At 39.7% G+C, this 19,254-nt stretch overlaps 1 protein-coding gene across 13 annotated transcripts in view; it reads left to right on the top strand.

Moving 5' to 3' along the window:
* Nucleotides 1-18,964, top strand: part of tacc2 (transforming, acidic coiled-coil containing protein 2) — a 46,883-nt gene extending 27,919 nt beyond the window's left edge. For 8 of the 13 annotated variants that reach the window (XM_078799353.1, XM_078799357.1, XM_058059221.2 and 5 more), the window contains 16 exons: nucleotides 2,795-2,895; nucleotides 4,225-5,599; nucleotides 7,171-7,228; nucleotides 7,307-7,475; nucleotides 7,746-7,789; nucleotides 7,899-7,996; nucleotides 8,090-8,243; nucleotides 9,306-9,443; nucleotides 10,376-10,435; nucleotides 12,588-12,728; nucleotides 13,971-14,047; nucleotides 14,742-14,785; nucleotides 16,231-16,391; nucleotides 16,481-16,587; nucleotides 17,137-17,257; nucleotides 18,047-18,964. In XM_078799353.1, coding sequence (XP_078655479.1) covers nucleotides 2,795-2,895; nucleotides 4,225-5,599; nucleotides 7,171-7,228; nucleotides 7,307-7,475; nucleotides 7,746-7,789; nucleotides 7,899-7,996; nucleotides 8,090-8,243; nucleotides 9,306-9,443; nucleotides 10,376-10,435; nucleotides 12,588-12,728; nucleotides 13,971-14,047; nucleotides 14,742-14,785; nucleotides 16,231-16,391; nucleotides 16,481-16,587; nucleotides 17,137-17,257; nucleotides 18,047-18,112 — 2,914 coding nt within the window. In that variant the 3' untranslated portion in view covers nucleotides 18,113-18,964. The other 5 variants (XM_078799352.1, XM_058059224.2, XM_058059223.2 and 2 more) reach the window with 5 other exon arrangements.
* Nucleotides 18,965-19,254: the final 290 nt, after the last annotated feature.

Here is a 19,254-nt window from a genome sequence, read left to right as displayed (position 1 = left end):
AGACCCCTGGTTTAAATGGAGGGATGGATGGATGGAGTAATGTGGGGCATAAGGGGAAAAAAATGGAAATGTATTTAGAGGGGGAGTGAAATTTGATTTGTTAAATGACCACCAGGGTCCAGACAGATGTGGTTTGGAAAGATTCTGAGTCACTAATCAGTCTGAAGAGCTGCAGCAGGCAGCCATTCATCCCTCTCATCCTCGTTCTCTTTGGAAACCGTGATATAGCTTCCACCTTGGGCAAATCGGACAAGTGATATTGGATTTTCAGCTCTGATTCTCATAGTAATAGTTCTCTCTCTGACTCTGCCAAAGCCGTTAAGGTTGTGTATTTGGCCGGGAGCTCTGTCTCATCTGTGTGAAACACAGCACCTCCCACCACAGAGCGTCTGTCTCCAGGCAGGCCTTCTCTCTTCTCGGTATTGGCTGCTGCTCTCGTTTAGGTTTTCACGTTGTTTACTGACATGCTGCCTTTCCTGTCTATTTCATCTTTGTCTTGCCATCATTCCAAAAGTGGGAGATTGCGCTGCTTCACTAAATACATGGTTAGATCTTGACAAGGATCATAATGTCTTTTGGATGATACTTATAGGTTATCACATGGTTTGTCTGGTATCAGGCCAGACAAACCATGTGATGATCTTATTATCACATGCTATTTAATCATGAGCTTATTATCATGTACTATTTAATCAAAAGACCATTTTGTTTCCAGAAAATGTTCAGTTTATTACATGTATTATATCTAAACAGTGTAAACACAATAATTGCAAAAATATTTCAACAATAATATTTTATCAACAGTCTTATCTTATCAATGTCTGACAATTAAAGTCCCATTCATCAAGTTTGGGTTTTTTGGTGACTGGAGAAGCATTAGGCACTAAGCACCCGTGTGCTGTTCTCTGATTGGTTGTTTCACGGGCACGATACCAGAGCAGCACGCTCTGAGTGGACAGCTACGGGGGCTGATACTGGACATGGTTAAACTCTATATTTTATCAGTATCACTGCCCTGGGCTTTGAAACAGTATCATTTCGGCCTTTTCCCGTATCATTCATGGGCGGTTTCTAGGGTACAGGGCCAATTAATACTGTAGTATGTGATAATGGATCTTTCTACACTTGTAACTGTACTGAATTCTACGCCCACCAGCCACAAATACTATCTTCCTAAAAAAACATTATTTTAATACAAATATGAAGAACAAACACTTGTGTGGTGAGTTTTCCAAGGCTCACGCTGTGATCATCAGTCATACGGCAGCTAACACAGCCATGTGGACAGCACTATGTCTGTGACACTAAATTAAAGTTAAATAACCCCAAAAATAATTTAATTAATCAGACGAAATGCTCCAAATTGTCCATAGGTATGAATGTGAGTGTGAATGGTTGTTTGTCTATATGTGCCCTGTGATTGGCCGGCGACCAGTCCAGGGTGTACCCCGCCTCTCGCCCTAAGACAGCTGGGATAGGCTCCAGCACCCCCGCGACCCTCATGAGGATAAGTGATAGAAAATGAATGAATGAATGAATCAGACGAGATGAGAGGCATTTGTCCTGCTTGAGCTCCATCAGTCTACTAAATGTCACAAGTGACACAAGTTCTCTTCAAAATGTATATGTAACATATCAAATATGATTTCATAAAAAATAAAAATGTTTAAAGTTAACCCATGTGATCGGTATTTCCCTGACTTCAGTCCTGCATGATTGGTTTCGGAACCGGTAGCATAAAACTGTGATCGGCGTATCCTTTATCACTAAATGATCTCTTGGATGTATGAGGTATGTTATGAAGCAGAAGATGGCTGGTGCTTGAAACCCAGCGCTTAGCTAAATACAATGAGCGTCAATAGAACAGTTTAGTGATTCAGTGTTCAGACAAGTATGAAAATCTATGTGGGTCAGAAAATTGATCGAATGTAGAATTACTACTTCTTCATCAATTACCTAAATTCCACACGTCACTGTTGAAGTCAAGCATTTTTTGACCAGATATGACAAACAGATGTAGCTGTGAGGACTTTATTAAAACACATTTTATGAAGCTTTGAGAGAATTCTCCTCAGGGAGGGGGGTAGTAGAAGCGAGGAAGGCTAATAGAAGGGAGGGAGAGAGTGCAAGCAGTGTGCAGGCAGTAAGATTCTGCAGTCAGTCTCATTTAGATTGGAAGACATCTTTTTTTCCTCCTGATCGGTGGCTACAGACGACATAGATATAAAATGTGAATGGAATGAGACTGATGAGCATCAGGAAGAAAGCTGAATATCAGAAAAAAAGGAACAGATTTGTCTCGGTGGGTGTCTACCTGTGTCTCATACACTAGCATCGTCGCTGCTGGCCGTTATGGCGGTGAGTGCGTGGCAGGCTCTTTCTCCACTGCAGTGGGCTCGCTGGGGCTGGGACAGTCTGCTGGGAGGGGCAGCAGGCAGTCCAGACTTGGATCCGGCTTTTGGGCTCTTTGGGCGTCTCTCATGGAGCTCACGTCATGACAACATGATTAAGACTGCAGGGGAGCTGGTCAGACAGAGGTGAGACAAGATGGAATGTGAGAGCAGCGTGCTATTGAATCAGATACTGATGATCATTATTGGTATTGATCCTTTTTTTCTACTGTGTCTGTTGCTGAGGAAGAACCACCTTACAGAAATACCTTTATTGCTTATATATGATATTTGGTTTGTGTGTCACATTAAAATATTCTCCCTGGTTAATGCAGGAAACCATTGCTTCGCTACCGATCATCCATAGCAGCCTTGACTGAGTATCCTCCTGTTTTTTGTTGTAGGAGCTCTGACTCTGATGGAGCATTCGAGACTCCTGAATCCACAACTCCAGTAAAGGCTCCTGCAGATCTTCAAAGCCAGTTACCGACTATTGATGACAAAGGTAAGTTAGATTTCTTAAAAACAATTTTAAATATTAGTGTCCTGCTCTATCATCGAGGCAAAGAGTTCGGGGTTTCATTATTCTCTCCATCCATCTGTAACTAGGTGTGATTATATGTCCAACTGACATACTTAATGTGCAAAATAATGTGATCAGATTGTTTTGTGAGCTACACTGTTTTCCCAAGTTCTCATAAATGGAACACAATTTAAATCCTTTCCGATTGATTAAAAAACTTACCACACCTGAAAAGAAAGGTAGTAGCTTGTCTGACCAAGATGTCCCCTACTGACACCCCGCCTGTTCCGTCCATGGCCTCCTCCAACATCTCCCCCCCCCAGACCATGGGGATCCAGGATGAGTGTTCACGGTTGAGGGGCGGCTTTAAGCATCATTTTTCAGTTTTCATTGTGGTCATCTAGTGTTTATCAGAATTTGTTCAGCCTGATCATTTGCACCCCAAAGCCAATTGAAGAAACTACCAGATGACAACATGTACTTAAAAAAAAAATACCATTACAAATTTAAGACAAATTGGTTAACAGCTACTTCCCCCCTGGCCATCAGACTGCTCAATGCCAAATAAGCCCCTCTACCTGCCCACATGCACAACCAAAACTTGAGGAAAAAATTATTGTTATTTATTCTAAATTATTTCAATTATTTGTACAAATCACTGTTTACGCTGTACATTGTTGTTTGTATTTGATGTCATCTATGTCATCTATTTATTCTCCACTATTTATTATTATTTATTATTTATTATTTATTATTTATTATTTATTATTTATTATTTATTATTTATTATTTATTATTTATTATTTATTATTTATTATTTATTATTTATTATTTATTATTTATTATTTATTATTTATTATTTATTATTTATTATTTATTATTTATTATTTATTATTTATTATTTATTATTTATTATTTATTATTACACAGGAGCCAGGCAACGACATTTTGTTGGCAATTTCACTGCTGTGTTGTTGTGCAATGACAATAAAGAAAGTCTATGTCTATGTCTATGTCTATGTCTATGTCTATGTCTATGTCTATGTCTATGTCTATGTCTATGTCTATGTCTATGTCTATGTCTATGTCTATGTCTATGTCTATGTCTATGTCTATGTCTATGTCTATGTCTATGTCTATGTCTATGTCTATGTCTATGTCTATGTCTAGGTTTAGGTTTAGGTTTAGGTTTAGGTTTAGGTCTAACTGCCCTTACACCAAGTTGATAACTGTGATTTCAATCACATTAAGAGGTGAAATTTAACAGTAGGATTAACATCTCCACTGTACTCTTCTGTTCATCTTTTCCAGTGAAAGACATCTCAGTGAAGGACTCGTCATCTGGCTTGACTTCCGATCTACTTAGCCATTCCACATCCACTGTCTTTGACGAGGACAGGCCAATCGCGGCCAGCGGCGCATACAACTTTGAACATTTTGCCTCAGAATCAACAAGTCAGCCTCTGACTCGTTCTCTCAGCCTCCAAGGAGAAGAACTTGACACTACCGGCTTGTCGGATGGATCCGTAACAAAAGGCTTCCGTCCACATTCGGAATCTTTCAGCGTCGGCACAGAGAGTGCACCAGGGACACTCCGTAGGCCTAAAAAAGTCCGTACGGGATCTGTGAAAAAGAAACCTCTCCTGAGACAGAACTCTAACCCAGAGAGGCCAAGTTCTACTAGTAGCACCCCAGAGCTCATTAAGCGACCAAAGCCACAAACTGTGACTCAGGAGGTAGAAGAAGGTAGCTCTATCACCACGAGTCCTACAGGAACCCTCAGGAAGACTAGAAAGATCCGTGTAGACACCCCTCCGCCTTTGCCAGAAGAAAACAATCACACAGAACCAGAGAAAAGCCTTGAAACCCCTTTACCTTTGTGCCAGGAGGAAAACCATCTCCCTTCTAGTCCTCCTATCACAGAAGACCTCCCAATTCCTCCCAGGGCTTCCTACAAATGGGATCCAGATAACTTTGACTGCATAGACCCTTTCAAGACTGGAGGAAGTAAAATTGCCAACTCACCTGTTCTGGGACGTAAAGCTCCTGTATGTGCCCTCAATGCTTCTCCCCCAGAAAGTCCTCCCATCTCTGGTGTGAAAGAACCTTCTCCTGCAGCTCCTACTGAAGAACTACCTTTCAATCCTGAAGAGCAACCCATTCTTCCCAAACGTGAGTCAGTGAGGTTAGAGTTTGATTACACAGAGGATAATTGCGAGGCATCGCAGACAGCTTCTCCCCCACTGAAAAAAGTGGGCAAGAAGCCCGGTGCCAAGATGCCTCTGAGAAAGCCAAAATTGGGGTTGAAGAAGGCTCATCTAGCACAGATCGAGCAGCTGGACAACGACCTTCCAGCAACACATAACGGCAACGAGGAGGAAATCCCCATTTCCAAAGGTTCTTACCACTTTGAATCGGATAAATGGGAGGATCCAAATTTCAATCCATTTTCAACAAAGGCACATATTTCTAACTCTCCCAAAGCAACTGACCCTGCTTACAGTTTCGACTTTGATGACTCCATAGACCCTTTTAAATCCTCCAACAAAATGGCTAACTCCCCTCCTCGAGCCTCTTCCTCCTTTGAGTCATCTAACGAAGATGTGGAAAATGACGACAACATCGGAGAACTTGAGGATCAAAATCAGAACAAACCAGCCAAAAAGAAGAAGACTCCTATCAAATCGTAAGTTTGTTTGGGTCAAAATCAATCATTATTATTGTCCACTTTAAATGTAAAACTAGTTGATGTGTGTCTGCTGCCATCAAAGTAGGAGTTCAGAACATTCATGATTGTTTATTATTTAAGAAATGATTGATAATGAATGATTTTTTTAGTGTGAATGGTTGTTTGTCTATATGTGCGCTGTGATTGGCTGGCGACCAGTCCAGGGTGTACCCCGCCTTTCGCCTGAAGACAGCTGGGATAGGCTCCAGCACCCCCGCAACCCTCGTGAGAATAAGCGGTAGAAAATGAATGAATGAATGATTTTTAATTCAGCGCCTATCCCTATTGGAAACATCTATCAGGTCCACCTCTCTATTAGTCAGTGTCTTGTGTCTGTCTGTCTGTCACCTGTATGTATGTATTCTCATATGTCACAGGAAGTCCAGAGGTGTGTCCACTCTGTGTTGTTTGTTGTAAGTACAGGGACAACACAAATATCCACCATGTCTTACCCACAGTTCCATATGGATCCCTGTAAACCAGCATTTTTTTAAAAATTTGTTTTTGTCATCAATCATCCTTTAACATTCATTTCCCAACAGCTAAATGTCATGACAAAGTATATATTTTAATTACAACTCATTTTCTTGACAACATTAGACTGAAAACTGCTTCATACAGTCATGGAAAAATATATTAGACAACACTTTTTATTCAATTTCTTGTTAATTTTAATGACTGGTAACCACAGCATGGGATGCCGAAAAGCAATGTTTTTGGCAATAGCTATTGAAGTGATTTTGGTTATTCTAAAAAAAAAAAAAACACACAGAAATGGCTAGATATACTCTCTTAAATGAAACTCTTGTCATTATTATATTTATTATTATTATATTAACAAATAAACTGAGAACACAAGGCTTGTCTAATAATTTTTTTCCATGACTGTGCCATTTTCTCTTAGGATAAATAAAAATATTTGTCCCCAAAGAAGTCAACCCGAGGTGTAAATGGCCGTGAATGGTTATTTGTTTATACTCACCGTGCCTTGTGATTGGCTGGTGAACAGTTCCGGTTGTACAAAGTCAGTTGGGATAGGCTCCGCTCTGTCTGGCTGTGACCCTGAACAGAAAAAGTGGTATCAATCAAAGAAATGCATTTATTTAATTTCAAGTGCTAATATTATGAGATGCTATACTGTCATTTCTGATATCAAAACAGTATTGATCATGTAAATGTTTTTTTTTAATTTCGAAAAGTCGTTGAAACAAGTGGTAACACCGTCTTCCGGCTCAGTTTTTTTTTTTTCAATAGTCAGTCATTGCCATCATGCGTATAAACGTTTTCTTGACTGACCTCCTAACCAACCCGCTGCATTAACACATTTTTTGCCCATGTTATTGAATCGTCATTCTATACAGTGATCATATTTTGATTATTGGAAACCGGGACACCCATCCCGGCAATGAGATGAGGAAATGAGGAAAACAGGACCTGCGGTCACCCTATTATTGTAGTTACTTTAAGCAAGCAGGTTGTGAACTGAATGCATTACTGGTAATTAATTAATTACATGTTTCTTTCCTCAGTAACACTTTCAGGGTCAAGAGGTCACCAAAGAAATCCCCGTTGTCCGACCCCTCACAGGTACAAAATTCTATTTCTTCATCTTTCACCCTCTTCAATCTATTACTTCTGTCTTGACGCAACGTCTTTGTATTTTAGGATATGGATGACCCCGCCTCTTTCCATCCACAGGATGACCACGCCACAGACGAGGAGAAGCTGGCCTCCACCACCAGCCACAAGTGGGCAGGTCTGAGTTCAGACCAGCAGGACTTCCCTCAGCCGTCTGATCTGACATCATTTGTTGAAAGCAGTCTTCAACCTTCAGGTGAGACGTACTGCAAGAGCAGATCTAGTGTATATTTTTTTGGATGCACTGTTATGTGGAGCAACTTTTTTTTTCATTATTGATTTGGGTGACTGACATTAGTACATTGGCCCAGTTCTTTATTACCCCTTGACACGCCTGCTAGCTGCCGCCTACCACATTTTATCCACAGTGGATATGAACGACAACACCCGATGACGTCAGCCACCCTCATGCTACATCTGGATCTAAAGATCTAAATCGGTTTCATTTTGTGCCTTTCTGTGTCAGACTATGAAATAGAGTACATGGAGAAGATTGGTTCTTCTTCACCTGTGAGTATTTTACCGAATATCTTCCCATATCGACTACATTAGCATATTTTATATTCATTTGTGCTTAGTGAACACAATTAAAACCATTATTCTCTTCTGTTTCTTGTAGCCACTGTCTGTGAGGAAACCGTCATTATACCTCAAGTTGGACTCTTTGTCAGACAACATAAACAAAGATACCCATGAACCCAACTCCCCCTGCACAGGGTACATCATCCAAATATCGTGTTGTGCATGTTTGCTTTGCATACGACCTTTTCCCTATAGGTAATCATATTATATTGTGCTTGTTCTCTGAAGGAGTTTTGAGGAAATGGAGGCCCAAATAACAGCAGGCATGAAGACCCCCATCCTGAGTTCCAGACCTGGTCCTGAGGGTTCTGCTGGGGAAAAGGGCAGGAAAAGAGAAAGCGAAGTACTCAGCCGAACACAAAGCACAGAAAGGGATGAGCAGGTATGTCCAAACTGTATATGATGATACGGTAATCACATGACCATATATGTTTGTATGTCAAACTGTCAGTCATTTCATTGTCATTCAATTTGATTTTATGATGTACACCATGTCAATGTTTATTATTCTGCGTAGACAATCAAACTAAACATCTAGCTCAGGGGTCTCAAACTCAATTTACCTGGGGGCCACTGGAGCTAGGGTCTGGGTGAGACTGGGCCGCATCAGGTTTTCAAAAAAAAAAACGCATTTATTAAAAACAGAAAAATGAATAAACTTTGCTTTGGTTCCGATTTTCTACAATAAAAGCTCTGATAAAAACATTCCACTGTTCTAAAATATCTTACTTTTTATTTTTCTACACAAAATAAGATAAAAAATAAATAAACAAATCAAGAATAAAGAAAATCAATCAATCAGTAATAAATAAATATAATAATAATAATAAAACGGCAAATAATAAAAACTTAAGAAACCACATATAGTTGGTGGGTAGACAAATTATTTTTTTCAGATTAATAATGCTTTGTTAATTTTAGAGCCCTGTAGACATGACAAAACACGACTATAGTCACATTTATACTTTTTTATTTACAACATATTGCGCAACTGCAAGGTCTTGAGACACATGCTAACTCGCAAACTAGAGAGCTAGCGACCTAAACAGTAGCCTTCAAGTTATTTCCTTTAAACTTAAATAGCCAAAAACATACCACTTCCACATGGATAGGGAGGATAACAGTTATTTAACCTTTAACATGAACATTAATCAAACATAATAATTTTTTCTGGGTACATGATACCATACAGCATCCATATCAAACTTGCGCGGGCCGCACTAACATTAAACTTTCATATCAAGGCGGGGGCCTCAAACTAGTGTCCTGCGGGCCACATGTGGCCCGCGGGCCGCGTGTTTGAGGCCACTGATCTAGCTGATAGGAGGACATGCTTCAATGAAGTGAAGAAGCTCAGCCACTGAGTGCTTGCTTTGCCATGCTGACCCTGACCTCCCCCCGCCCCCCCGTGTGCCCACCCTCTCCTGGTCAACCCCCCCTGTAGCTCAATAGCCAAGAGGCCCCTGCTTCAGTCCAGACCATGCCCGTGTTAGACAGGCTGTCTGAGTGTGGAGACCCTGTGCAGTACCTGGAGCCTGACCTCGCTGAGACCAACCCTAATGCTTTCGCCCAAAAACTGCAGGTGTGTTAACAACCTGTTGAACTTTCATGGCTTTGTGTTTTATTTTTGTCACATCCTTGCCTTTTTTATTTATCCCTATGTGTGCTGGTGAATGAGATCTAGACACAACCAAGTGTGGTGTTTGATCAAGTTTTCTATATGATGCTTTTCCTTTACTTTCTCATCCCTGGGCCGCATCCCACCTCCCTTCATTTTGAGCGGCCCAGGAGGAGCTGGTGCTTGCTGCCCTGAGGATAGAGGCTCTACAAATAGCCAAAAACATCTCTCAGTGCCCCTCCCTCTCCAATGTAACCCCCCAGGTACTGCGCTGATTTAGCCTGCACCTGCTGTAAGTGTGTGTTTGTGTTTATCTTGCCATAGAGGTGCATCTTGAGCAGAACTGTAGAAATGGCGCATGAGTATCCCTCTCCTTAAACACACCATTTTGAGTGAACTCATGGCCTTATCAACATGGCGGCTGCACCACTGCATTGACAGCCTTGTCACCTACAGTATACGAGTCCCCTTCCCCCATGCAAAATCTCTAACATGAGCTCTGTCAGCCCGAGGAACAGAGCGCTAATTCATCTTTGACCCCTGCCTCTATTTTGCATGTTGCCTGTTCATGAGAGGCTTGAATGCGATTGGTAATGTCTGACCTAATATCCTGCCTCTGGGTTACATTGTGAGCGGTTCATTTTAAAATATACTAGTCACATTCTTGTATAGTCTATCTATTGCAGGTCAATGTGTTGGAATGTGCTGGAATATAATAGCTGTGTTGAATGTGCTTACCACGACACTTCATCATATAACATAGAAATAATAACACTGGCGTCTATTCCAGAGCAGGCCATTGTTTGTACTGTACCACTGCCATTGAACATTCTCTGGGTGCTTCCAGTCTATCTACCAATTCATGTCTCAAGCAGTTGTCCCACACATTTTTACAGTCCCGCCTTAAGAAACCCACCACACGGCGGTGGAACATCAACGGTTCACCCTTACTCAAAGTAAGAAGACCCACCCATGTGACCTTCCCTTTTAACTCCCTCTTGGTCAGTCCTTAGATATTTTGACAGTATGACATTGCACAATTGATCTGTAATAAGAGCATAATAACACTCAATTTGCTATGGATCACATTTTAAATTATGCAAAGACATGCAAAATACAAGCATCATCTTTTTGAGGGTTCTGATGCTAGTTTAATAGATATGTTATCAACACATGAATCACACATCACCTGGCATAAATATACAATAAGTAATTATTTCATTAAAGTATGACCTCAAGACTTTTAGGCATCATCCAGAGTTAAAACAACTGTTGAAATACTAAGAGACTGCACTATATCCCCTAGCTCCTTTAGTTACATCAATAATGTGTAGCAACTAGGTAGCTGTCTGTGATTTTTTTTTTTTGTGCTAGTTTACTATTTGTGAGGTCTCCCGGAGAGAACCCTTAGTGTTGTTGTGTTCATTGACATTTTGTATTTTTCATCGTCATCGTATTCCTTGATTGTTCGGTGTCACTAACTATATGGTGTTTAAATAGCGGCCCTGCTACTATAGAATATGTAACGTAAGAACAGTATGCGATGGAAATGGAGTCGAGTTTATTTTGTTGATCTTATCCTCGGGGGTGTTCATGATTCATGTGCTACATCGATGTATCAATTTCTGTGATCAGCAAGTTTTCCATTCCGGACAAACACATATTGATCTAACATTGCTTATCTATTGATTACATTGATACTAGGGAAAAAAGTGTCGGTTTTATATGGATGTTTTTTTATAGCATTTTTATTCATACTTTACTAGTGAAACAGTTTGATTTGGCGTACATTGATTAGTCATGCCTGTTGAGTGGGCCGCACGGGTGACCTGGTTGGTAGAATGTAACCACGATGGTCGTGAGGGTGCTGGAGCCTATCCCAGCTGTCTTCAGACAAGAGGCGGGGTACACCCTGGACTAGTCGCCAGCCAATCACAGGGCACATATAGACAAACAACCATTCACACTCACATTTGGAGTCACCAATTAACCTAGCATGTTTTTGGAATGTGGGAGGAAACCGGAGTACCCGGAGAAAACCCACGCATGCACGGGGAGAACATGTAAACTCCACACAGAGATGGCCGAGGGTGGAATTGAACTCGGGTCTCCTAGCTGTAAGCCATGTGTGCCAACCACTCAACCACTGTGCAGCCTGCAATGTAACAATCTGGTAAAATCAGATTTATCTTTAATTTCTTTAATACTTGGGGTAGAGAAGTGAATAAAAATGATCAAATTAAACTTCAAGTCATGTCAGTCACTGTCAGACATTTTTAGCAAAAAAGTTTCAAGTTAATGAACCGTTTCGGATTGTGTCGTCTAAATTAACCAATATTGTGATACAAATCATTATTAAAATGAATCGTTACACCCCTATCTTATCCTGATTGTGGTATAAAGTGTTTGCCATGTGTTTCTTGTGATGTGAGACAACATTAATATTGCAATAACACTATAATAACGTTGTAATAAAAGGTCACCATTACAGAATGTAAGCCATCATTTACTGATCAGTTACTCCGCTTTGGTGTACAGTATTAGTCCGTCTCAGTCATTTTGTCCCCTGTGGTCAGCGTCTAATCCAGGCTGAATGAATAAATCCTTTTTAAGGATTCAAGCCGTTTAGGCGACTATTGATATCCTGAAAGATTATCATTATTTTACTGTGCAAGATTTTGTATTAAAAAATGCATTAAACACAGAAGTAGTTTTCCATAAAATGTGCTTCAACATAAGACTAACATGTTTGCCATGCTATCCAGTGTGCTCCCCCATCCCTGCAGTATTCTGTTCTCATACCCCCCCCCCCCCCCTGCCCGGACCAGTTACAAACGCTCTCTAATCAACCAATCCCTTGGCTATACGAAGACTGCTTCATCCAATCATACTGCAGCTGACCAAGTCTTCGGGAACACCGCTATAGCCTGCCTCATTTACATATTGATGTTGCTGTGTGGTACCTTTTGATGTAGTTTGATACTTCCTCCTAAGTTTGGGTCAGGTGCTCTGTTGAGACGGCATCTACAGGTGTCTTAACAGCCTCTCGGGATGTAACTGGCTATGTTTCCTTTCCTCACGCTCCTTTCCTCTGGATCCTGGAAGCAGCACAGAGATGTGTCTTCACCATCAGAGACTTCGGTGTCCAAGAATACTCTGTACGCCCGGACTGCCACCAGCTACATCGACGGGGAGAGTCCACACCTTCCCAAAGATCTGGACCACTCGCTGGGAATTGCAAGAGAAGAGGTAAGATACACTCACCACTAATGACAGCCAATATGTAAGTGGAGTGAAAATGGACGCAGGCGGCACGGCGGTCGAGTGGTTAGCACACAGACCTCACTGCTAGGAGACCAGGGTTCAATTCCACCCTCGGCCATCTCTGTGTGGAGTTTGCATGTTCTCCCTGTGCATGCGTGGGTTTTCTCCGGGTACTCCGGTTTCCTCCCACATTCCAAAAACATGCTAGGTTAATTGACGACTCCAAATTGTCCATAGGTATGAATGTGAGTGTGAATGGTTGTTTGTCTATATGTGCCCTGTGATTGGCTGGCGACCAGTCCAGGGTGTACCCTGCCTCTCGCCCGAAGACAGCTGGGATAGGCTCCAGCACCCCCGTGACCCTTTTGAGGAAAAGCGGTAGAAAATGAATGAATGAATGAAAATGGACGCCGGGTTGAGGTATTCATTTATCAAAGTCTGTAATATTCTTTCTTTTTTTCGAGTTGACAAACTAAAAACCTGATTGTGTGGTGAACAATTTTGCTATGATGGAAAAAAATCATTGCACTGGTGGTCGTTAAATTAAATGTAGTAATTTTCAGAGGTTCCACGCTAGTGTTACCCAACATCTAGCCTTGATGTTGACGTTTAAACAGTTTAAAAAGCACCCCATGAGTCTTTCTATATCTGTAATTATATTGTTAATGAGCTGTGTTTGGCTATTACACATTCATAATAACTCAGCACTTAAGCATAATAGTTGCCATACAGTATCACATACAGCAATGGAACATTAAGGACCGGAGGAGATACATATTGTAGCTAGGTTATTGTATTTTCTGAAGAAAACCAACAGAATCAAACTTACATCTCCCACATCAGAGTTGACTGACTGATAGTAGGCAGGCTTTAAAATATGTAGTGAAGCCTCTTTTTTTTGGTGGGTGCTATCATATCCATGATGGAGAATGTTTTGTTTATGACATCATGAAAACTTCAAAAGCACAAAAATGACACTTTGGGTGCCTCTTTTCTCTAAAGTGGAGCCTACAAGTCAGATTGATGCTAACTTTTTCGCATGTTTGACCCTAAGCTGTAGGGATCTATTACTGTTATGACATCATTGAAAAAGTTGCTGCTAAATAAGGTAACCAAAATACCACAATAATAAACATTTTGTTAAATGAATACCTCTAATATTATTTAATATATAGTACTTATTGTATTGTTTTATGCAAAGCTCACACATTATTCTTTGTAACCAAGATTGTAACCAAAGAAAGGGAGGTGCTGGAGTGGCAGAAGAAATACGAAGACAGTCGACAGGAAGTGGCGGAGATGAGGTAAGTCGCTCATAAGAGAGAAAAGAGATATGCACACTCTTAAAGTGTGCAATTGTCTGTTTTTAAGAGTGTCTGTGAAGTGGTTAATCTGACTTAAAATGTTACACCAAACTATTGATTAACTACAGACTTTCAAGGGTATTCTATACAATTTATTGTTAGTTGCTGGGTCAAAATCCATCTGGCCTTTTGCTCATTAGTGTCCATAGGATTGAGCTTACTTCATTAAGGATAAAGATGGGCTAAGAGTCTAAGACGAGGGGCCTCTCTAATCAAACCTCTTATATCGTATCTGTTAAACTGCTTTTCCGGATGTGGGAAAATCAAACTCGAAAATGGGCAAAATTATTAAATAAATCGGCAACTTGGTTTTCATGTTGTGTGTCCAAGGTTGGTTGGATGGATGAATTGATGAATGGACGGATGGATGGACGGATGGATCATTCCTTTATTGTCATTGCACAATAACACAGCTGTGAAATTGCCAACAAAATGTTGTTGTTTGGTTCCCGTATTGTAAGAAATAATAATAATGTGGAGAATAAATCGATAACATCAAACATGAACAACAATGTACAGGTTCCCATATTTTAAAAATAAACAATTGATGGGTTATTTTTAGTTCACATTCTGTATATTCTGTGTATTGAGTGATGAAATTCACCTTCTAATGACATCATATTGTAATTTGTAGGAGAATTGTTGCGGAGTATGAGAAGACGATTGCCCAAATGATTGGTGAGTTCTTCATTAAATACAAATAGTTCATTATGAAACTGCAGGCTATTTACTTTCAGTGCACATTAATATCATTTTTTTTCAGTCACAATTCCTGACACGGCTTTTTGTTGCACTCTCTTTGCAAACTGAGGGAAGAATAGACAAATGCACACAATTCCAACCCACTGCCACTGATTGTCAAGGTGCTTCATCTGAAAGCTAGCTTTGATATGTGCTTGTTTGCTTGCTCTTGAACTTTTTCACTGGACAGAAACCTGCAGGACACATTCTTTTGGCTCTCACGTGCCTTGCTGTCCCGGCTTGACTTAACACAGTCCCTTTTTGTTTCTGTTCTGCTCCCATGTTTGCCCCTTTACTATTTGATAACTCTGACAGGCATGCCAGGTGAGTAACGCAGACTTGTGCTTCAACTTGATTGTGAGCTGCTCACATCTCATATCCATTCGTCATGGAAAACATGCTCACAGTCTGTCTCATGTCCGTTGACGTTTGCTTGCCTATCTTTATTCCAGTCATTCATTTTTCATGTGAACACATTGGTGTACTGTAAATCCATGGTGTTTTCTTTCCGTTTGCTGTCATGCTTATACTAGTTGTGCTTTTATATGATACTTACATACTGGAGAAATTAAATAGTTTATGTTATGATTTATTATAATATAGTAGATCCCCACCTCTGGGGGGAGTTCCGTTCCGACCCAGTGATTGATAAAAAGCCATAAAAAGTATTTGTGGTAGCGTTGAAGGAGCTATATTTTATTAGTTTCACTTTTCAGCATGCAACTGTGGTGTGTTCAAGGACTGCCGGACAAAATGTCACATTTCAAAACTTGGTGAGGCCCCCCCCCCCCCCCCCCCCCCCAAAAAAAAAACATATTTAGATGGTCACCAAAGTCATCTATCCATTCATTTTCTATGCCGCTTATCCTCGCTAGAGTGGCTGGGGTAAGCTGGAGCCTATCCCAGTTGACTTTGGGCACAAGACGCGGTATACCTTGGACTGGTTGCCAGCCAATCGCAGCACACATATAGCCAAATAATCATTCCCACCAATGGACAATTTGGAGTCACCAATTAACCTAGCATGTTTTTGGAATATGGGAGGAAACCGGAGTACCCGGAGAAAACCCACGCATGCACGTGGAGAACATGCAAACTTCCCACCGGAATTCCAAAAGTCAGTCACATTAATCAGTAGGTTTTTGGAGGTTGGCCATCCAATCCGGTGACATATTGGAAGCACTTTAATTAACCTTAACACTAAAAGTATCTCATCAAAACTCATTGTTCGTTGTGGTCCATTGTTGTGTTCACGTAGTTCACATAAACAATGTAGATGTAAATAATCTGCTACCCCACAAATCCATATAATATTTTGTACACATCTCCCATTTAATAATCTCTAAACTAAATAAAGTGATGCATCTGTGTGTGTGTGTCAGAGGATGACCAGAAAGAGAAGTCCCTCTCTCACCACACCATCCAACAGCTGATTGTGGAAAAGGACCAGGCCTTAGCCGACCTTAACTCTGTGGAAAAGTCTCTGGCCGACCTCTTCAGACGCTATGAGAAGATGAAAGATGTCCTTGAGGGCTTCCGAAAGGTAACTTTTTTTCTTCTCTTTGCTTGTAAGTGGCAAACTCGGTCACTTGACAACCCAAATGACTGGTAATGATCCGTCCCTCTTTGAAGAATGAAGAGGTTCTGAAGAAATGTGCTCAGGAGTACCTGTCAAGGGTTCGTAAAGAGGAACAGCGGTACCAAGCTCTGAAGATTCATGCAGAAGAGAAACTAGACAAGTGAGTCTCTGCACACTCCTGTTGTCATCTTAACCTACCTAGCTTAGCTTTTAGGAAAATACATTTATCCCATTACAAATTATGGAATTAGAGGTACAATAACTCCTCGCCATTTTTCACTTCGAATTTCGCTGCAAGACACTACAAACCTTGCAATCCTGCCTCCTCTTGGTGTTCCCGGTGTGAGACATGGGATCCTTTTTGTCAAGCTGTACTAATTCTACACTTGATCAATTTAACTCAAGATTTGTCAGATCAAAACACGATTGCAGCTTAAGACTTCAAAACATGTGACATTAGCTTCTATTGCAGAAATGCACTATTTTCTGTTTTGGCATTATCGTTTAAGTCACAGGGTTCAATCATGAGAAAGCGGTTTATAATATGGAAATTACTTAGCACCCAGGACAGAGACAATTATACTGCTTTCCAATATTGCATTGTCAGTCTGAGATTTAAGACTGTTCAGCTTCCTGTGTCCAAGATTGGGACTATTCTACCATGAGATGTTTTCTAAAGGTTGAAGATGGGTGTCTTTTGTGATTCCAGGGCCAATGCAGAGATAGCTCAGGTGAGGGCCAAGTCCAAGCAGGAGCAGGCTGCCCACCAGGCCAGTCTGAGGAAGGAACAGATGAAAGTGGACTCTCTGGAGCGCACATTGGAGCAAAAGGTCAGTCAGATTATCCTTTTATATGGCAAGAAAACACATTAACCGTGTGCAAAATGAATCCTGCATACCTTAGAAGAAAGAATTTTTCCATATAATATAAATATAATATATAAATGCAAATCATGTAATATCTGAAATAAGATATATTTTAAATATAATTCAAATACCATACTTGTGATTCAATAGTTGAAGAAGACGAGCCATTTTCAATTTGTGTGTTAGTTTCCAGTTTAAATGTATTATTATTATTATTTATTATTAAGACACTTTTTATGGTTATGTAGTTTCCAGTTTAGAGGTATTTTTATTATTATTATTATTATTATTTATTAAGACACTTTTTATGGTTATGTAGTTCCCAGTTTAGAGGTATTTTGTTATTATATAATAATAATAATAATAATAGTAATAATAATAATAGTAATAATAATAATAATAATAATAATAATAATAATAATAATAATAATAATAATAATAATAATAATAATAATAATAATAATAATAATAATAATTATTATTATTATTATTATTATTAAGACACTTTTATGCTTATGTAGTTTCCAGTATAGAGGTATTTATTATTATTATTATTATTATTATTATTATTATTATTATTATTATTATTATTATTAATTAAGACACTTTTAATGGTTATTTACTGTACAGGACCTCTGCATTTTTGCCATTAAAGTAGTGAACACAGCAAGCAGGGTTAGAAGATCATATTGGAAGCATATGAGTGTTTATGATTGCTTATTGACAGTGAAATGTTGTTGACATGTTTTACAGAACAAAGAGATTGAGGAACTCACAAAGATCTGCGATGAGCTGATCGCCAAGATGGGAAAGTGTTAGCAGCCATTCCGGTTCAATCTAACACAAGCTTTGTTCACACGGCAACAAACAAAAAAAGATGTTCATCTGCTTGTAAAATGAACAGGAGTAGGAAGATGTTACCATTCTTCCAAGAACTCGTTAAGCCACACTGGGCTTGAATTTTCTACTGACCTTGTGTAAACGGGATCCTCTTAATCATGCTGTATATTATTGATGTGTCATTGTATTGTACAGTGTCAGGGGTGTGCTTTAACATTTTACAAACTGCACCATGTCATTAATGAGTGTGTGTACGTGCGTGTATGTAAGAGAGAGAGAAAGAGCATGTGATGATGATGTGGGTTTATTGTTGTTTATGATGTTGCCATGACAGCCACTGAGGGAGAAGACTGTTTACCTACACCTTGTGATGCCTCCTAAGAGAAAGGAGCAGCAGATACTTTTATAGAGCGATGCAGCACTAAGAGATCACTATAGCTTTGCATGCAAGAGAGAAAGAAAACCTAGTCTGTTTTGTATACAATGTAGAAAACATATGGAGGAGGCTCGTTCACATTTTGATGTGCCCGCTGTGTAAAACACAGGTGACTATTAATTTGTCACAGTTATTATTATTATTATTATTATTATTAACAGTTTTGTGCTTCCCTCATGTAACTTTGTAGATACTTGTCATACTTTGTCATAGCTGTCTTGATCAGATCATGGGACTTTATTTTTCGTATTTTATTTTGATATAAACTAATCGTGACTGTATTCAGATGTGCCCCAGTCCTGTTTGGGTGGTTGTGTCACACTGACCAGTAACATGTCTGCACAACTGCTGTACAGCATCTGCTTACAAAGTGCAATAAAAGATGGCAATACAAACTAGAGGGCTCACATTGGTTATTTGTAGTTGTAAAAACAGCAAAGACGTTTTATTGATTTATTTTAGCTTGTGGTATTCATATTCAGGTTATGGTTGATTTAATCCTACGATTTATTCAATCCTACCCCTCCTCCCTATCACATGAATTATTGATGGTTTGTTCACAGCCTGTGTTTAAATGTTAACATTTTATAATTGAGAAAAAGAGAACCAAGTAATAAATATTATATATATATATATATATATATATATATATATATATATATATATATATATATATATGATAATA

Source organism: Doryrhamphus excisus, linkage group LG20 (genome assembly GCF_037039965.1).
Source record: "Doryrhamphus excisus strain RoL-2023G ecotype Guam linkage group LG20, RoL_Dexc_Guam_v1.1, whole genome shotgun sequence".
In the NCBI taxonomy this organism is placed as follows: Eukaryota; Metazoa; Chordata; class Actinopteri; order Syngnathiformes; family Syngnathidae; genus Doryrhamphus; species Doryrhamphus excisus.
This window is presented reverse-complemented; position numbering and strand designations above follow the sequence as displayed.